This window comes from Rhipicephalus microplus, chromosome 3 (assembly GCF_043290135.1).
Source record: "Rhipicephalus microplus isolate Deutch F79 chromosome 3, USDA_Rmic, whole genome shotgun sequence".
Classification (NCBI taxonomy): Eukaryota; Metazoa; Arthropoda; class Arachnida; order Ixodida; family Ixodidae; genus Rhipicephalus; species Rhipicephalus microplus.
Window position 1 is genome coordinate 39886922 of NC_134702.1, and position 18696 is coordinate 39905617.

An 18696-nucleotide genomic window follows, 5' to 3' on the forward strand; every position below is an offset into this window, starting at 1 on the left:
GCTAGGGCGGCAGCGAACATTTTCAAAAGCGGTGATTGGATGATAACGCGTTACGTAAAGAACAGATCGTTACCTGTAAATTTATTTTATTAATGCAGTAGGCCTAATAATATTAAATTATTTATTTATTTACTTAGCGTTTTGATTGAGTTTGTGGTAAATTATTTCTACTCGTTTTCTCGCGACTCGGAACAATCATAGCCTCCTAGATTTCACTTGCCTGCCGGATTATCGGCGGTCACTTGAGAAGCGGCTGTCGTCGGAACTATAATGATGGCGCTACTTAAGTAGGAATGTCTTGAAACAAGTTTTTACGTTTTTGGAGTGTATACGCAACAAAAATATCGTAAAAAGTTTTAAAAATCAAACTTAATTATAATTAATCCTGTGTAAGTGACGCCGTTATATATGACAGACGTTTTGCGCTCATTCAACAGGCAACCCCTTCAATACAAGGCATAGCCTCCAAAGTTAGCAAACGCCAAAGTTGTCAATCTCAAAGACTAAGTACAAACATTCTTAGATAGATGGATGAATAAATATGGCTGTACCCTTTAGATCGGGCGGTGGCTAGCGCCACTAAGCCGTAATAACTAATGAATCAAAAACTATATTATTTTTTTTTCCTTAAAAAGTGAGTTTGAGGATTCGTACTTTGCAGTGAAGAGTTTAATTTTCACTCGTGCCTTGACTTTAGCCACCAATCAGATAATCTCCTTCTAGTTAAGTCTACCCGCTTAAAGTTTATTTTGCCCTCCCGGTCCCTAAACCCCAGTACTTTGAAAAACTCTGCGCCATCATCCTGAACTATAGGGTGAAGCCCTTTACAGAACATTATCAAGTGTTCGGCAGTTTCTTCTTCCTCTCTCCATGCACTGCATACTGTGTCTACCCCTTCGTATTTGGCCCGATATGTCTTGGTTCGCAGTACTCCCGTCCTGGCCTCAAACAGTAGAGAACTACCCCGAGTATTATCATAGATCCTTTCCTTGGCAATTTCCTGCTTAAAAGTTCGATAGATCTCTAGTGCGGACTTCTTAATCAAGCCCATTCTCCACATGTCAGTCTCCGTTTCCTTCACTTTCTTCTTAACCGATAGTTCTTTTAGTTTGGCCACCTGCTGTTTTCATAGTATTTACCAGTCAACTTCCTGGTTCGCTTCCTCCATTTTGTATCGACATTCTTCATGTACAAGTAGCTGAAAACCTTCCTAGCCCAACGCTCTTCCCCCATTTCTCTCAATCGCTTCTCAAATTTTATCTTGCTGCTAGCTTCCCTGCCCTCAAATGATGTCCATCCCATATCACCTTGTACTCCCTGATTTGGTGTATTCCCGTGAGCTCCTAAAGCAAGCCTACCTATTCCACGTTGCTTAATTTCTAATCTTGCTTGAACTTCTGATCTCATGCACAAGACCGCATTGCCGAACATCAGCCCAGGAACCATGACCCCTTTCCATATTCCTCTCACAACATCATACCTATTGTAATTCCACAGTGCCCTATTTTTCATGACTGCTGCATTCCTGTTACCTTTAGTCGTCACGTATATTTCGTGTTCCCTCAGATACTCGGTCCCATTGCTTATCCATACGCCCAGATATTTGTATTTATCTGTTATCTCTAGCGTGACCTCCTGTATTCTAAGCTCACTACCTTCGTTGTCATTGAAAATCATGACTGCTAGCTGATTTTTCCTCACTGAATCTAAAATCTAACCTATCTCCCTCATTACCGCAGATGTCCATCAATCTCTGCGAATCTTCCTTGTTGTTGGCCATTAGCACTACATCATCTGCGTACATTAATGCTGGTAGTGCCTGATAAATAAGTTTTCCTTGTTCGACTAAAGAGAGGTTGAAGCCCAGTCCACTTCCCTCTAATTTTGCCTCTAATCCTTGTAGGTACATCATAAATTTTTATTCCTACGTAGGCAGCGCCGCCATAGATGACGGGCGTTTCGCGTTCATTCGGCAGGCAAAAAAAATCTAGGAGGCTATGGAACGATTTACGACATTTGGCGGCATTTGGCCGGTGCACAACAAGGGTTCATCCGCGGTTACTTTGGAACGAAGCGGTAAGTATTGAAACTGGAACGCGCTTGAAATTGACGAATTTTGTCGTGTCCTTGTGAACACATACTGGGCGCCGAGCAAGCGCGAAGTTGTCGCCTCTCGTGAGGTGTTCTAATAACTATGTGAGAGTAAATCAGCTGAGACGATTGTGCGCGACGCGTTGCTTTCCGGCAATGGGCGCAAATTCAAAAAAAGGTGACCCGTTCTGATTGGTTACGCAGATCACTTTTAAAAGCATGGCGGACTTCGAGTTCGTCCTGCCTTTGACAAAGGACCTACTCCTGAGAGCCGAGCGTGTCGGCCACTATTATGTCAAGGACGTGGTTCCAGCTCAGGAGATCGGAGCCCAGGTTCGAGGTACGTAGTGCTACAGTGAACTGCTCTATCCATTCAACGCGGTTTGATCCGCGCAGCTGCTCTTTGAGTCACCTTACCTGCACTGTTTTTGTTTTGTTTTTCCTCGCTTAGGATTTCTCTCCAAGAAAAGGCTCCTCGACACCAAATGTGTGGTTGATTCCTTCGATCTGCTTTACAGCGTTATGACGTGAGTCATAAACATCCCATTCCTCTCGTGAACACGCGTTTTCGAAACTAGCCCTAGTTGACGCCTCTTGTCAATATGCAGGAACTTTCATTCTCTCGACGAGAACGTGATACAAGATGCGTTTGACCTGGCACTCTTGGGTAAGTACTCTAGTCGGCGCTAATTCGCTTACGTCGGGAATGTCTGTGCCTGTCACCGCGACTTCTCGTGCTTTCGCAGGTGTTTCGAAGGTTGAATCGGACTTGACGATACTGCTGCGAGATCCTGACGCGTCTTTAGATTTCGACACCAAGAAACAGGCTCAGAACCACCTCAAGATGTCCTGCTACGTACTCTGTCACCTCATGGAGCTTGTTGAAGATGAATCCAGGAAGCCGTCGCTGGACGTGACCGCGAGTGCGACAAAGGTGCCTGAAAGCGATTCAGAATCGTTATGTGCTAAATTGTGTCATCCGTGTTGTTTCGTTACCATCTGGCTACCGCTGTTTGTGTGGGGTAAGAAATCTGTCCCTGTTACGGCATTATAGACTGGCACAGCACTGGACTAATTTGTGCTGTGAAGTGTGTTACACGGGTTACTAGCGCTTTAACTTGGAAATTGATTCACCATAGCGGGAGGAGTTGGCCAGAAGACCGTGAAGTGAACATAATTGTTTCGTAATTGGTCTTCATAGTTCACGCCCATGAATGTGCAAAGTATGTTTTGTGTGTGCCTCGCATTAGATTGACCAAATTTTGCGCCCCGCCCCGGTGGTCTAGTGGCTAAGGTACTCGGCTGCTGACCCGCAGGTCGCGGGATCGAATCCCGGCTGTATTTCCGATGGAGGCGGAAATGCTGCAGGCCCGTGTGCTCAGATTTGGGTGCACGTTAAAGAACCCCAGGTGGTTGAAATTTCCGGAGCCCTTCACTACGACGTCTCTCATAATTTTGTGGTGGTTTTGAGACGTTAGACCCCACATATCAATCAATCAACCAAGTTTTGCATGAAATCAGAGGCTTCATTCTTTTATCATGCCTTCACTTGAAAAAGTTTGTTTGGCATGAAAGCTGACTTGGAGATTTTTTGTGTAGAGCATGCCTTGTATTCTTGGGAGGGTTACTCATACTTTTTTCAAGCATTTCACGTATCTTTGATAAACCTATTAATAGGGATTTCATGTTAGAAAATATTGGATTTAAGCTGTCAGGTTTGTCTTGTCAAGAAAATGTCAATCACAAAGTTTAGCATATTTCAATTTCTTGCATAGAAATACTGAGTTGTATATTTGGTTTAAGGTTTTATGTCAGCTAAGCTTCTGGATTTAACAACCGACTTTGAAGTATTCAGGCAGATAGTTAATGCAAGTTGGTAGAGGTTGGGAAGTTCATTAGTTCATCTCCCGAGATTAAATCATTGCCTTGTTTGTGCTAACCTAGCCTGTTCTCGCGTGCACGCTTCCCTAAATTACCTACATATGCAGGATACTTATTAAAAAATTGAAAACTTTTTTTCATTGTCTCACCCTGAGTTCAATTCGTTGTGACAGCGTTTGCCAATGAATGATAGTTGTAGTGACAGCTTTGCTCAATACGACATGCCTTTTATAGGAATGATGGAGAGAGATAAAGCAAATTTTATTTTTTTGCAAAGGCTGACACTCATTGAAGGGGTTTGTTCTTTTATGTTGTCTTTATTGCAGGGTCGCAAAAAAATGGCTGCAAATAACGGGAAGTTTCTCGAGTGGGCGTCACAGAAGCTGAAGGCTGTCCAGTGCCTCAAGAATATACACGAGCTGTCGTTGCAGTGTTTGTGGTCACCGCAACCCGTTGAAGACGAGTATATCAAGTGAGTCAAAGGTTGGGTGTTTCTTGACACTCATCATCCTTAACGTTCTGCTGCAAAGAATGCGAGGCTGCGAATTCGATTCTCGACAGTAGTAGCTGCATTCTGACGCTGTCAAAACGCAAGAACGTTCGTGTAATTGCATTCAGTCCACATTAAAAAACTAGACAGATGATGAAAGTCAATCAGAAAAGAAAGTGCTAGGGATTACACTGTCTCTCAGGAAAACATCTGTCGCTTCCTTTGCCAAATAAACAAATCAAAATGCAAGTGCAAGGCAGCTGAGAGCCTCTGGGACATTCTATGACCAACAGAAAATTTATGAAAAGTGTCAGTACTCATGCTGATGGATAGGCTTGTAACGATGTTTTCAAATTGGCACTAAAGACCATGTCTAAAAACATAAAAAGTGCCCATGCTATTGTTAGTGTTTCTTTTTCGTTCTCATTCTTTGTGCTGCTCAAAGAACACCATCAAGATGAACCAATTCTTGCAAATCAAGATGTTTACTTTACTTATTTATTACATACTGCAGACCCTTAGGCCCAAGCAGGTGGGCAGTTACAAGGGGACATAGTCGAACAATAAGTGGCATAAAGATTGTTTGGGGTGAGTGTTTCATACACTGATAGTGAACACAAGGAGCGACATAGCAAATTATTTCTTAATGACGCATGTACCGGACAAAAGAGAAAAAAATACCTAAGATTCATACTTCATATGATGTGGGATTAAAGTAAAAATAAATACATAACAAATACAAAACAATAAACACAATTATTTTCACCGTTCAAGCCAAGAAAGCAATAAATACTTAAGTATACAATAAGTACAGCACATACAAGATGAAAAAGAAAACAAAAAAGAAAAGAAAAACGCTGTAATAAAAGATCGGAAACCTGAATTTTCAGGACAATGCTATTTAGAGCGAAGAAGAAATAGATTCTCTGAGGATACCCGAGTTGTTCCGTTCCAATCTGAGACTGTGCGTGGAAAATATGAGAACTTATAAGCGTCTGTCCTGCAGAAATAGGGTGTTAGAGATTTGGCGTGATGATACCTTGTGGGTCTGGTTGATAACGATTTCAGGTACGGCGATGGGTCAATCACAAGTTTGTTGTTCAGAAGAAGAGAAAGAAGGTCAATTCTTATCTGTTTTCGACGTGTGCTAAGAAGGGAAATGCCGTTGGCCTTCATTATTTCAGAAGGAGAGTCGACTCGTGAGAACTTGTTAAAAATGAACCGGACGGCTTTCCTCTGTATTCTTTCCAGGCACTTGATGTTAGTTTGAGTGTATGGGTCCCATACTGCACTCGCGTATTCTAATTTTGGTCTTATTAAAGAATAATAGGCCAGTAATTTAATATTGCTTGGGGCATTATGAAGCTTATGTTTTAGAAAGCAGAGCTTTTTGAATGCAGAGGAGGAAATAATATTTATATGTTCATTCCACGATACGGTAGTTGTTATTGTAACACCTAAGTATTTATAGCTATCGAGTTGCCTAAGTGGCAAAGAACCAAGCTGGTAAGTAAAAGACGGGGGTGCTTTTTTACGCATTATAGGGAGCAGTACTGTTTTATCGGCGTTCAGAACAATTCCCCATTTTTCGCACCACTGCAATACGTTATTTAAACTGCTATATAACTCAACCTGATCATCGAGATGAAAAATTTTTTTGAATAATACGCAGTCATCTGCAAATAATCGACTTTGAACACCAGGACTTACTACGCTAACAATATCATTAATATAAACCAAGAAAAGCCGGGGGCCTAGGACACTGCCTTGTGGCACCCCTGAAGTGACTGCCAAACTTTCAGAACGTTTACCTATGATGTGCAAGCGAAGTTTCAGTCATCGTAGCAGACAAGACGATTTTCTATGCACCCTGAACAGGTGCAAATGACTTTGTAGACACCAAAGGTCCTATTCATTCTCTCTTTCCTTTTTTTTTTTTGGATCAACCAAATCTTAACCATGTTTGCCTATTTGGCAGACTACTTTAATTCGCTATACTTTAGCCTACCTTGACTGACATATGAATCTATGTGTGCCACCAATTAAAATTCACTAGACTAGCCTCACGGCACCTGAAAATAAAATGAAAAAAATTTAAAATTGGGTAGAGTTTCTTTCATAGCAGGAGCACTACATTCAATGCATTTACTGATGGGTGACTACTTCAAAGGTGACAAACATGTTTAGTTGCTAGGTAAGCACAAGCCATTCGATTTTACAGACTTAAACTTGCAAGACCGCTAATAGGACTTGAGGATGCAAAGAAGTCATTGCATGGAAACGTACTATTGCCACGTTTCAGTAGTCACTTTGACTAGTTCAGCTGTATATTAATATATTGGTTTGTGCAACAAGAAAGAAGATGGCAGATGATCAAATGTGCTGTAGTCGGTGCTAATTTAATGTGGCCCGAATCACGGTACAGGCACAGATAAAATTGCGAGGACCATGGCACCAGTAATAATTTTTTCTTGCACAGCTCCACAGCATAGAATTGCTTGGATGTGTTGCATTGGTTGGACATGCATACTTGAACTGGAGAACGAGACTTCAATCAGCATACTTGGGCACCAAGAACAAAGATCTTTGTGGCACCAATTGGCTCGTAAACTTTCACCTCTGATTTCTTAAAAAATTTTCTTTGATTGATTGATATCACTGTGTGTTGAGCAGCAATGTACCATAGCCATTGATACACCACAGCAAGTCAAATGTATATAGCGAGACTGCCCATTATCATCAAATCAAGAATTAGTTGGCTGATATTTAGTTCTAGTGCAGTCAAGTATGGTTAGTCAAGTGTGCCTTGACATCGTCTACACGTTTTTTTTTCCCAGTCTGGTGGCTGACTGCTTCTTCAAGCTAATAGAAGATGCTGGCAATAATAAGTCTAGCACAATCAAGGATGCATTCACCACGGTGATTGGCCTGAACATCAAAAGGCACGGCTACTCTATTGGTGAGTTTATGTGCTGGTACTGCTTTGTAATTGGCGATTGCATGCACGGCGTCATTGAGAAAAAAGTACAGGAGTGCTGGATGGAAGTGGGCCAACAATAATGACGCTGTTGTTGGCATCTTGTAAAAGCATCGCAAAAGTGTGGAAGTCATGCTACTGCTTTCTTAGTTTTGTCACATAAACATGTCATATAGAGGGGACAATGAACCGAAAAAAGCAATGTTCTCTATTGAATTACTGAGTGAACATTGTTTTCATTCAGGAAACTATGCCACTTGTAGTGGTCAAAGTAACAGTGCATTTGATTGTCATCAAACTTAATCTACCAATTGGAATCTGTCTGTAAATATTTATCAAGTATTTAGGTTCAGCAGGTAGATAGCATGATTTTGTAAGCTACTAAATTTTTTGTCTTCTCAGAGCATACTACGCATGTGCTTATGAGAACATGTCGGGGAGGTTTCTCAGATGTCATGGAAAGCTGGAAACCCAAGCTTAGAGATGTTCTTGGTTTCAAGATTCGCTGTAATTTTATTTGACTTTGCTTTCTTTACATCAATTCATAAAGCTGTGAAATTATGGGATGACAACTCGTCGGTCATTAATGAAAACCATTGCTACAGTGCGTGCCCCAAGCTTGCTGCAGTACATTCTGAAGACATTGCACTCAAGCAAGGTGTCTCATTTTCGCAGGATGTGTCATGAAAATAATACAAGTGCTGCAAGCTCAGGAGCACGTGGCATCCTTCCTTGCCGAAGTCCTGTTGATCTTTTCGGAGAAGTTTGGCATGAAAAGCATTGTTGGCGACTGTATCAGGTAAGAGAGATTTCAGCCTCGCATTTCTTTTTTCCAAGTGTATATTGACTTGAAAATTGTGGTTTTTATTGTTTTGTTAGCTTTAAGAAACAGAAGGTAAGGCAATTGAAGCTTCTCCGGTTATTTTTTATTGCTTTCTTTTAATTCAGGATTTGTCCAAAGTCCATGATATTTTTCTGTCGAACGGAAAAAGACCCATCATGCTGGTTCCCAGTGTTAACCTCAAGGGTCAAAGAGCGATGAGACATTGGCTCCACTTGCTGTCAGATATCCTAGACTGTGTTTTTACACAGCCTCTCGTAGATGGCACCATGGGAATATGATGACTGTTTTTGCACAAGCTGCTTATGGAGATGCAGGGAGTGCGCTGTAAACACTAAGTGAGCAGTACTGTGTTATGTAATAATGCGGTTTCTGCACGAGTGCTTAGGAAAGCTCTTGGCCTTGGTAATTCGCAACTTAATTTAGAACCCTCTGCAGTGGTACTTGTTGCAGCCTCCGTGTTTCTTTGGCACATCAACTATTACTAGTGAATTAACCATTAAAAAAATTAGATTTTCGAACTACAGTGGAAATTCGATTATACGTCACCTGGTTTCGCGACGACCTGCATTTTACGACAAATCGGTTAGGACCCGGCAAAATCCCCATAGGAATAATGTATTAAAAACCTTGGTTATACGACGCAGGTTCACGCCGACCCGCATCTTATGACGACATTCAGATTTCGTCGAAAAGAAAAAAGAACACGTTTACTTAAATCAAGCATGGACCAAATATTCACGAGTGCAAAATATAAACTTGCGTTCCCCTAGGTTGACGATTAGAAGATTAGAGAGAAAGACAGATGTCTTCTTAGAATGGAAAATTTATTCTCCTGGAAGTTCATGCACTTCTACAAACGCCGCAATCGCATGTGCACGTATCTGGGGTCGTTACCTAGTCGAGCTCTATCCATACAAAGTAGCTCCAGCCGGTCGAAAAGTTGATATTTTCAGGTTTTCGGTCCGTGAAAACATTTTCTGGTTCACATACATGTGATCTCCTGCCTTTATCGCAGTCATAGTCACTGGCTTGCGGACGAATAAGGGCGCGACGCAGCTGTTTTCACTGTGAAAGATTACTTTGACTTGACGTCGACGTTCATAATAACAACGGGACATCACTAGTTGCACTTCACAAGGCCACAAATTACAACGTGCATTGCTCAGTCACACACAAAGGCATTCTACGCACATTCGTGGTCAGTCGCCATTATGTAATAGCGATGACACTGTGTCTCACTCTTCTGAGGGGAGACTATTGGCAACACGGTTTCAGTTTTGTTTTCATGTGCAGGCAATTTTGAACTATTTATCGGTAGAAAGATGCGCGTTAGATTCCATTCTTTTTAATCCTGAGAATAGAAATTCGCTCACCCCTCTTTCAACTAAGTTACGCTGCCATTAACTGTCGCTGGCAAGAATAATTTAATCTACCTTTCTAGCAGAGGCACAAGGTCGTGCCGTCGGCTTATTCAGGCGGTCTATACCCATTTTTTGGGGCAAGGCTGAGTGTCATTGCTATATTCTTAGTCTTTCAATTATACGACGCCCGGATTATACGACGGTATTGAGTGGTCCCCTGAAAGTCGTATAATCGGGGTTTCACTGTAGCTTGCTGTATGGACCACTCGTTATTTCACTACTGAGTTTCGTATATGTAACAAACATTGGTGTTCGGACAAGCTTACTGATTGGACTGGAATATAAAATGTTGCGGGCCTTGAATTGCATTCACTCTTAAAGGCGTTTGTGTTGCGGGTATACAGTAGCGGTTTAAAGAGCTAAAGACAAGAAGCTAGGCACATGGTGTTGGTTATCCGTGTGATTACGTCCATTGGCACGCCTGTCTTATGCAGAGAACTGTGCCGACTGGATTCCCTGGAGAACGCGCAGGACTGTGGGGGCATTCGGAACCTGGCCACGTTTCTCGTTGAGCTCACAGACAAGATGCCCGAGTTGGTCACTAAGTCGGCCGGGTTGCTCGTCGAACTGCTAAATGTCAAGGTGTTTGTTTGTTACTTTTTTATTATTATTGAGATATGAACACTCTTGCTGGATTTTGATGCCGACGTCGACGTCACCGTCGTTCACCGTATATGTATACGTATCTATATATATTAAAACACAAGAAAGAAAAATAATCCACAAAAAGACTTCGGCGCGCACCACCACGCTCTTTGAGTGAACGAAGATAGCGGACACGGTTGAAAGAAACCAAACCAAACACATTTATTTAGGTACTTTTTGATCGACGATATCGTCAGCCGAATTATTATACAACAATTGTAATTAACACGCCAAGACATCCATAAACATTATTAACGTACACTCAACAACATGACAAACAAGGCGGTGTCGCTAACGCCTGACTCACCACGTGGGCCCACCGCAAGCGGCTCGTGGTGCCGTCCACAGCAGACCTGCTGCTGGAGGCAACCCTTTGCGCTGCCGCCCCACGCCACAAGAGACTCGCTAAACTCTTTCTGCCGTTACCAAGGCTTGCCTGCCGCCAGGGGTCACCGCCGGCGCTACCACTGTAACAACCATCATGATGATAGCTGTGATCTACGCTCGCGAACACACCACCTATCGCTCAATAGTTGTGACCCTGAAATACGGCTTCTGCACGGGACACGTGCGCCACGCGGCGCAAACGACTCTACAGGACGTGTCAGCAACCTCATATTATATTTACCACTGACTGCTGGCGATGCACATCTTGGAAGAACTATCATTTTCAGCATTACCAGAGAGATGGCGTAATGAGCGCGCGGCACCAGATCGACGCGGCGCCGCGCACTCTCGTCTCCTGTGCGTACTTTGTCCCATGGAGAGGAGGGGGGGGGGAGAGGCTCACGCGTGCGCGCGCTTATCTTGTGCTGGGGAGAATTGTACGCCTTGAGCTTTCACCGGAACGATTCTGTTGTGATTACCAGGCGCACAAAGGTCATTGCGCTCGCCGCACAGTCTCTGTTTGCGAAAAGGGCGCACTTTTCAGAAACAGTGAAGTAACAACTGAGACGCTTATTCGTGTTCATCTGTACATGTGAGCACGTTTCGTGCGTCATTTGTGCGTGAGCGATGCGGGGCACGTTTCAGTCTGTTTGCCATTCTTCGCATGGCATTCAAATTTGTTGCTAACGCATTCATTGCTTTGCATTAGCGGCAAAGCTGCGACTTTTTCTGTTCCCTATTCCTTTCCTTGATTTTTTTTTTAAATATTCGAACATAAATACAAAACTAAGCTTGTAATCCAAAGTGGAGGTTTTTATAGTTATATTTCGTTTTTCTTTCCTCTACCTTTCTACACTCTGTTGTGCCACAGTGGCCACAAGATTCTGCTAGACTATTACCAAACCAGTGTCGGCAAATTTTCTCAGCTAGGCTACCATGGAAAGTGAATAGTGAAACTAGAAACATGTATCGACATGGGACTTGGTTGACCGGAAGTGGCGTAATAGAAATTGAGGGCAACCCACCATCCTTATGGCGGTAGTGCAACTCTGGCGACAGTGTGACCTATTTGACCAGGGAGCAGTTGTAGAAGCAGCTCTGCATTAGCCCACATGTTCGGGTATCGCGTGATCTCCACAAGCCTTTGCCAAAGCTTTTTGAAGGGCGTGCTTTCTTTTCTTGTGCATATGGCTGCCGTATTTGTTCTTCTAACATTGGTGCTAATTTTATAGCGATTTTATGTTTGTATTTAATCCTTCAAGAAGCTTTCATAGAGACCAAGATGACATTTTTAGTTTGGTGATGTTTTACAAATGTGCCGAATACAGTCATGTAAGAAAACTTCATTCGTAACTTTTCTTTTTGGACAAATATTACTAGATCAAAGATCAACCATCAGATGCAAGTGCGAGTTGTTTGTCCCAGATTTGTCCGTGTGCAGTTACCTAGCCTGAGCTTGACATTTTGTATTACTCGTTTGTTTTTTTCCAGAGCTACACTATACGAATAGCAGTTTTGACAGTTTTCTTCAAGATTGTGCTTGATGTCCTAAGCAAGGAGGGGCTGGATGACAAAGAAAAGGAACTGAGAGACGCCCTCCTTGACCATCTTGAGGTTTGTTCTTGATGCCAGAAATCCTTAATACCAGAAGTACAACTAGGATATGCCAAGAAGAAAACGACTTTCTTTGTATTGACAAATTGAGCTTGTACAATACCAAAAACACTTTCCTTTTCAAGAAAAATGCTCAGTAAGTCATAAAGTGATGAAAAAAAAAGCAGATGGCGATGCATCTAAAGAAAGTCGTGAGATGACGAGAATTGCAGCTTGTGCACTGCTTTTATGCAAAAAATCGTGGGATCTCGGGTTCTTTCAGTAAATAAAGGTAATTCAGAATTGCAAATTTTTGAGCTTGTTTGACATCTTGGCTTAGAAGAGTGCAAAAACTGTTTTGAAGAAAAAGTGTCGTAAGTGTCAAAAGTTTCTTTTTGGAGTAAAGGGACAAATAAAGATGTGTTCATAATAGGCATGTTCTACATTCTGAAACCATGTAAAGGTGTGTTGATGAAGTACCTACACGTTTGTTTCTTTCATAGTCCTGAAGTCTATTTTAACATTTTCTAGATCATTTAAAATCTCAGTGAGCCACATATTACTGTGCAGATTTTCGTTATGAGTGTGTCTTTGTTAACAGCAATGTACGAAAGAATTTAGTGTTTACGCTATCTTATCTGATGGTTCTATTCCCGCTGTGGTGGTCTAGTCGTTATGGCGCTCGACGGCTAGCCTAGAGCTCGCTGTGTCGAATTCCGGTCCCGCAGATGTAATAGATAAGGGTAAAATTCCAGAGGCCTGTGTTCTGTAGATCTAGGTGCACATTAAAAAAAAAAAAGTGGTGTAAATATTTGGAGCACTTCGCTACAGCGGCATCTTTCATGATCGTATTGAAGATTTGGGACATCAAACATATGGGGTCTCAAAATGAGAGCCCACTCTTGGAAGACACAGCTGAAGGGGTCGGGTCGGATCATACCGAAACATTGTGTAAATTTATTCAATTGCTTGTACATTGACGATATCTTCAGCTGAATCAAGTACATCATTAGTGATCAATACGCTAAGTGCAACCTTTTACAATATTCAAATACTCTTAATCAAACATAAGAACAAACACAAAGTAACGTGAAGGTGGCGTTGGCTACACTTGACTCGCCACAAGGGGCCGACGGGAGAAAACCATTTGCGCCAGCCGCCACACATCAAGGAGACTCCCTAATATTTTCTGTCCGAACACCTAGCCTCGCTGCCAGGCGTCGCTGCTGGCATTACCGCACTAACTGTAATGATAATTATGGTGAAGATTTCAGGTGAGCGCTTCGCCACCTACCACTCAGTGGCGGTAGGTGCGGCTTAACCCTAACACGTGTGGACCATGAGGTGCACACAACTTTACAGGGGGTGATAGCAACTCCACAAACACCATCAATTATTATTATAGTTAGTTTATCTTTGTTGTGTTAATGTTCAGTCTGTGTTCGGGTACAATTTTAGAAGCCTGCAGAATTTTAGTCTCAAAGGCCTATGCACTCATGGGTGTGCGCTCAAAACAGGCGTCATGAGCGGGACGACTGGTGTGCTTTGCTGAGTACATCAGTCGGACTAGCATTTGTTTAGTTGCAGAGACGATCAGCTGCCGTGCTTCCATCATCTGGGTGGGGTTTCTGCAGACTGTAGCCTTTGACTCCCATGAGGAAGTAGTGTTGGTAATCTTTCTCTTCGTTCTTCTCCAGGGACACATTTTGGACGAGAACGCGTTTGTGCGCAGCAAGGCGTTGCAGCTGTGGCAGGACATGTGCAACAGGAAGTGCATCCCACTGGACAGGCAACAGACTGTGCTTGAGCTCATCGCCGACAGGCTGTGCGACAAGTCAAGCGTCGTCCGAAAGAATGCCGTCGGTTTTGTGTCGTCCTACATGGCCAGCAGTCCTTTCATTGCCAAGGTACCGTGATGCCATTGGTTTATAAGGATAGACTCTCGTTAAACGGAACCTGAAGGGACAAGGAAAGTGTGTTCCGTATAACAGGAGTTCCGTTTACCAAGAGATGAACAGTGGTGCAGAATTCAAATACTGGACGAATCATACTAGAGGTAGTGATGGGCGAACAGAAGGCTGAGGTTTGAAGCAAACCGAAGCGAATAGAGGTTTGGTTGAATAATTCCGAAGTGAATAGATCGAATGGTACTCCATAAACACCCGCGTATAGTCCGAACCCACCTACCGTTCGAGGGGTACTTCTGGGATAGCAAACGGAAGAAAAAAAGTTTTCACTTTAATATAGCTTGAGCAAAGCAGAAACTAAAACCATTTATTTGCACACTTATTCATCATTGTCTGATGCACTGTATTCCAAAACTTTCTAGTCATAATGTCCACCCACAATACCTCATCTTCAGTGCCATCAAGGGCGTTCGAAATTGAGCACTACTTAAATGCATGACAAAAAAGCGCTTTGGGAATGCAGACCCGAGCTTTGGTAATCCACGTGCACGGCATCGTTGGCGAGGCCCATTTCGGTCGTATGGCAGGGATCGCTTCCAGCCCTCATTCACTCCATATATTGTATTTACTCGCGTAATGAACGCACTCGCATAATAAACGTACCACCAACAAAATTTTGATCGTTCTTTTCCCCGCGTATTAAACGCACCCCCTACAATCATCCGCTGCCGTCCCGCTAACCCACACCTGGCGCGTCCTTGCCCGTCGGATCTCTTCCATTTTTGATTATTATGCCGACCCTCTTCGGTCACAGCGGCTCGCTCCCTCCCCCCTTTCACCTGCTGCCGCACGCCGTATACCTTTCTTTCTCTCTGTTCGCGGCTCGAACCCAGTCTTTTTGAATATCTGTGCGCCACAGTCGGGTGTAGAGACATAGCAGCTGACAAGCACACAGTGAGTGAAGGTCGCGGAACTTCTCGGGCCAACCGACAGTCGCTTTCTGCAAATATGAAACATTAAGGCCCAACCACATGCACCCAATATTTGAGCGACGACGACAGGAGTTGCTGTCGTGAAGGGCCATTCGTCGCCATTGCGTCGCAAGTTTTCCGAAAACCACAAAGAAATCGCTTGTCACCCAGAAAAGATCATGACTATATTTCCGTAACATCCTGTCGTTAATCTTGTTATCGACGGTTCGTTTTTGATGCTTCAACGGTAGCTTGCTGCAATGTTGGTTGCCTGCTACAATGTCAACGATGTCGTAGTGGTCATCGTGTGACGTTGCCACGAAGTAGGCGAAGTGCGTCGTGACGTTGTATTGCACTCTTCTGGGCGCCCCTCGAGATCACAGCAGATATCACTGTTGCGGTTAAACGATTGTGAGAAAAGATAGCCGTGAAACGCTCTTATGGCGTTAGCGGGCGGCATGAGAACAGCTTGCAGAAGATAGCGCCTTCAACCACCGAAGATCAGTAAAGTGCAACAAAAAAGCTGAGCGAGCTAACCTTTTTTTGCATTGCCGTATTTTACTGTTCATACTGAAAAAGATTTCATGAAATTTGCCTCGCATAATACACGCACCTCCAACTTTGCTCCCATTTTTCGAGAAAAAAGATGCGTTCATTACGCATGTTTGCACATTTTGATAGTATTACTGTGACAACTTTGACGAATGGCCATCTCAATCAGAAAAGAGGGCAGAGACAATAAGGCACTCAGGTGCATAAGACCACGAAATACCACAGCGTCGAAAACAAGGACAGACGAAAAAGAGGGAAAACCAGGAGTGTCAACTTAAAACTGAATCTATTACAAGAAGAAGAAGAAGAATAACTTTATTTATGAAGTCCAGCGAAGTTGATTTGGGGCGGGCCTAGGCGTCGGCCACGAGCCCTTGGGCTCGGGCGGCTTCCTCGGCTCGCTGGACGGCCCACAGTTGTTGTTCGAATGAGGAGCTGAGCAGAGCCCCCTCCCAGCGTGTCCTGCGGTCCGAAACTGCCTCTTCGTGGTTTTCATCGTTGCTTTCATCTAAACTCGAGCATTCCCATAGTATATGTGAAAGTGTCGCCCTTTCATCGCAAACCTTGCATTTTTCTGTTAAATACAGATCAGGGTAACAGAGACTAAAGAGAACTGGATTCGGATAAGTATATGTTTGCAGTTGTCGCCACGCAACTGCCTGTTTTTTATTTAACCTGTTGTGTGGCGGAGGGTACTTTCGCCTTTCTAGCTTATAGTGCTGCGTTATTTCGTGGTAACTAGTCATGCGGTCCCCCCACTCCCACTCCCCCCCGCGTGGAACTTCGTCCGAGGCGGCGTCGGCGTTCGCAACGGCTCGGTTCGTGAGTGCTCGAGCCGCCGCGTGCGCCGCCTCGTTGCCGGCCAGCGGGGTTTGTGTGTGTGCGGGGGTCCATATGACGAAAGTGTCATTTTTTTCCCGAATTTTGTCTTCGTTAGTCATTAGGATTCGCAGCGCCTCTCGGGAGACACGACCGTTCGCATAGTTGCGTATCGCTGCTTGCGAGTCACTAATTACTACTTCGGCCTCAGTGGTCGCCACCGCGAGTGCTATGGCCACCTCCTCGGCCGTCTCGGTCAGTGGCGTTTGCACCGTAACGCTCGTCATGCATGTCCCTTTACCGTCGACCACCGCGGCCACGTAACCACACCTTCGCGCGTATCTGGCCGCGTCCACGAATACCGCTTCCTTGCAATTTCCGAATTTTCTCTGCAAGTCCTGCGCTCTCTGGTTTCTTCGGCCGGTGTGATGTTCCGGGTGCACATTTTTGGGCAACGGCGGAATCACTATCTTTTCCCTCATCATCACGGTTATGTCGGCTTTTTCGCCTTGCTGCGTGTGATAGTGGATTCCCAGTTTTTCGAGGATGTACCTGCCCGTTTTAGTCTTAGAAAGTCGTTCATACTGTGCTACGTTGTGCGCTTCTATTAATTCGTCAAGCGTGTTGTATCTATTACAAAAAAAAAAAAAAAGCAGAGAAGGAAAATTACATTAGATGGCGCGCATGAGCACACACTTTCACAGATGGCCTAGCTAAATCACACCTACAGAAACATCACGTGACGTTACCTTCTTTGCTTTTGTCACCATTTAGTTGTCACCTGAAGAACTGAAGAAGAACCTTGCCGAGGAAGAGGAGAAGCTGAAAGCTTTGCGCATTTTGCACAACGACGGTGAGCAGTTTTATTGTGATGTTCATGTAATTCGCTTTGGCATATTGTCATTGAGAATGCGAGGTTCTGTGGCAATCTTGTCACTGGAGTGGATTGCAAGTGTGTCTAAATTTAGGTGCAGACTAGTGGGCTTCGCTTGTGTATATTTGTGTTACCATTACGATGATGTATTGTGGATGGAATGACCTAGTGATTAGGGATGAAGGTTTCAGTAACAACAGTCGTAGTGATGTCTTGTCACACATTTCAATAAATTTCTATTCACTATGGCCACGCGCATATCCAAAAATTTTGAATAATGAATCAGATTTGTTCAACCAAACCTAACACCAAATATTTGGTGCTTGAATTGAAAAGTGCATATTGAAAGTGCAAAAAATTCACAAATAATTAGCAATGACAAAAATGTTTAAATGAACGAGACATTGAAGCTGCAACGGGTAACTTTTTGCGTTTTTATCGCCGAATTACTAAGATGCATGCAGCCCACATACTTACAGGATTGTCAACACTATATTGATCGGAGGATGTAGGCGTTTTCGCTAAAAGCTCCAATGTCCCCGAAATGACAGCATCATCAATCCACTACATGACATGACATCGGTGCACTACTATGACATTCATGATAATGTTAAATCGTGGAACTTGCATAATGTTTATGTATGAGTTTTATTTAAAAGATGTTGACAAAGTGCCACCTTGAATACGATAATCACTGCTGTATTTTCGCCTGCAGTTACAAACTATTTCGAAGGCTCTATTCCTGCGGCAGTTTTACGTCAGTTTAAATAATTTTATTGTTAAAAGTAATGGGAATGTTTCTTACGTAAAGCCTGTGAATATTTGTTTCAAACAAATTGTTGTGGAATTTCTGGGCTGCTAAAAAATTGTTACCTTACCGGTGTAGGACTGCTCTGAACATGGTTCTCTCGCTATTTGAAAACTATTCCATCAGTATTCGATTTGTATTCGTGTTAGATTCAGTGTTGTCACCATTTAGTTAGGTTCTAAGATCTGCTGTTCGCGCACTCCTACTATTTGCCTGCACATTGAGTTGCGAGTGACTCTGAAGTATAGAGGTGCAGGTGATAATTTTATTTACATTTTCCTACCGACAGTCGAGAAACCTGTGATAGGGACATTCCATTTGATCTACACAATTTCCCAGTATAACTACTGACCCCATAAACCCACCGTATCGTATTTACTTTCATAATGATGGCACCTCTCAATTTGTCCCCAAAATTTAATTTCCTGTTCAGCCC

The 18696-nt window shown here is 43.3% G+C and overlaps 1 protein-coding gene across 1 annotated transcript in view; it reads left to right on the forward strand.

Moving 5' to 3' along the window:
- The first annotated feature begins 2006 nt into the window (after window positions 1-2006).
- Window positions 2007-18696, forward strand: part of Cap-D2 (CAP-D2 condensin subunit) — a 79488-nt gene continuing 62798 nt past the window's right edge. Inside the window, exons 1-12 of the mRNA XM_037427563.2 lie at window positions 2007-2076; window positions 2296-2431; window positions 2543-2618; window positions 2700-2758; window positions 2838-3025; window positions 4299-4444; window positions 7300-7421; window positions 8115-8238; window positions 10139-10286; window positions 12228-12350; window positions 14027-14236; window positions 17353-17431. Of these exons, the coding sequence (XP_037283460.2) occupies window positions 2311-2431; window positions 2543-2618; window positions 2700-2758; window positions 2838-3025; window positions 4299-4444; window positions 7300-7421; window positions 8115-8238; window positions 10139-10286; window positions 12228-12350; window positions 14027-14236; window positions 17353-17431 (1396 nt within the window). The 5' untranslated portion in view covers window positions 2007-2076; window positions 2296-2310. The remainder of the gene's footprint in view (window positions 2077-2295; window positions 2432-2542; window positions 2619-2699; window positions 2759-2837; window positions 3026-4298; window positions 4445-7299; window positions 7422-8114; window positions 8239-10138; window positions 10287-12227; window positions 12351-14026; window positions 14237-17352; window positions 17432-18696) is intronic.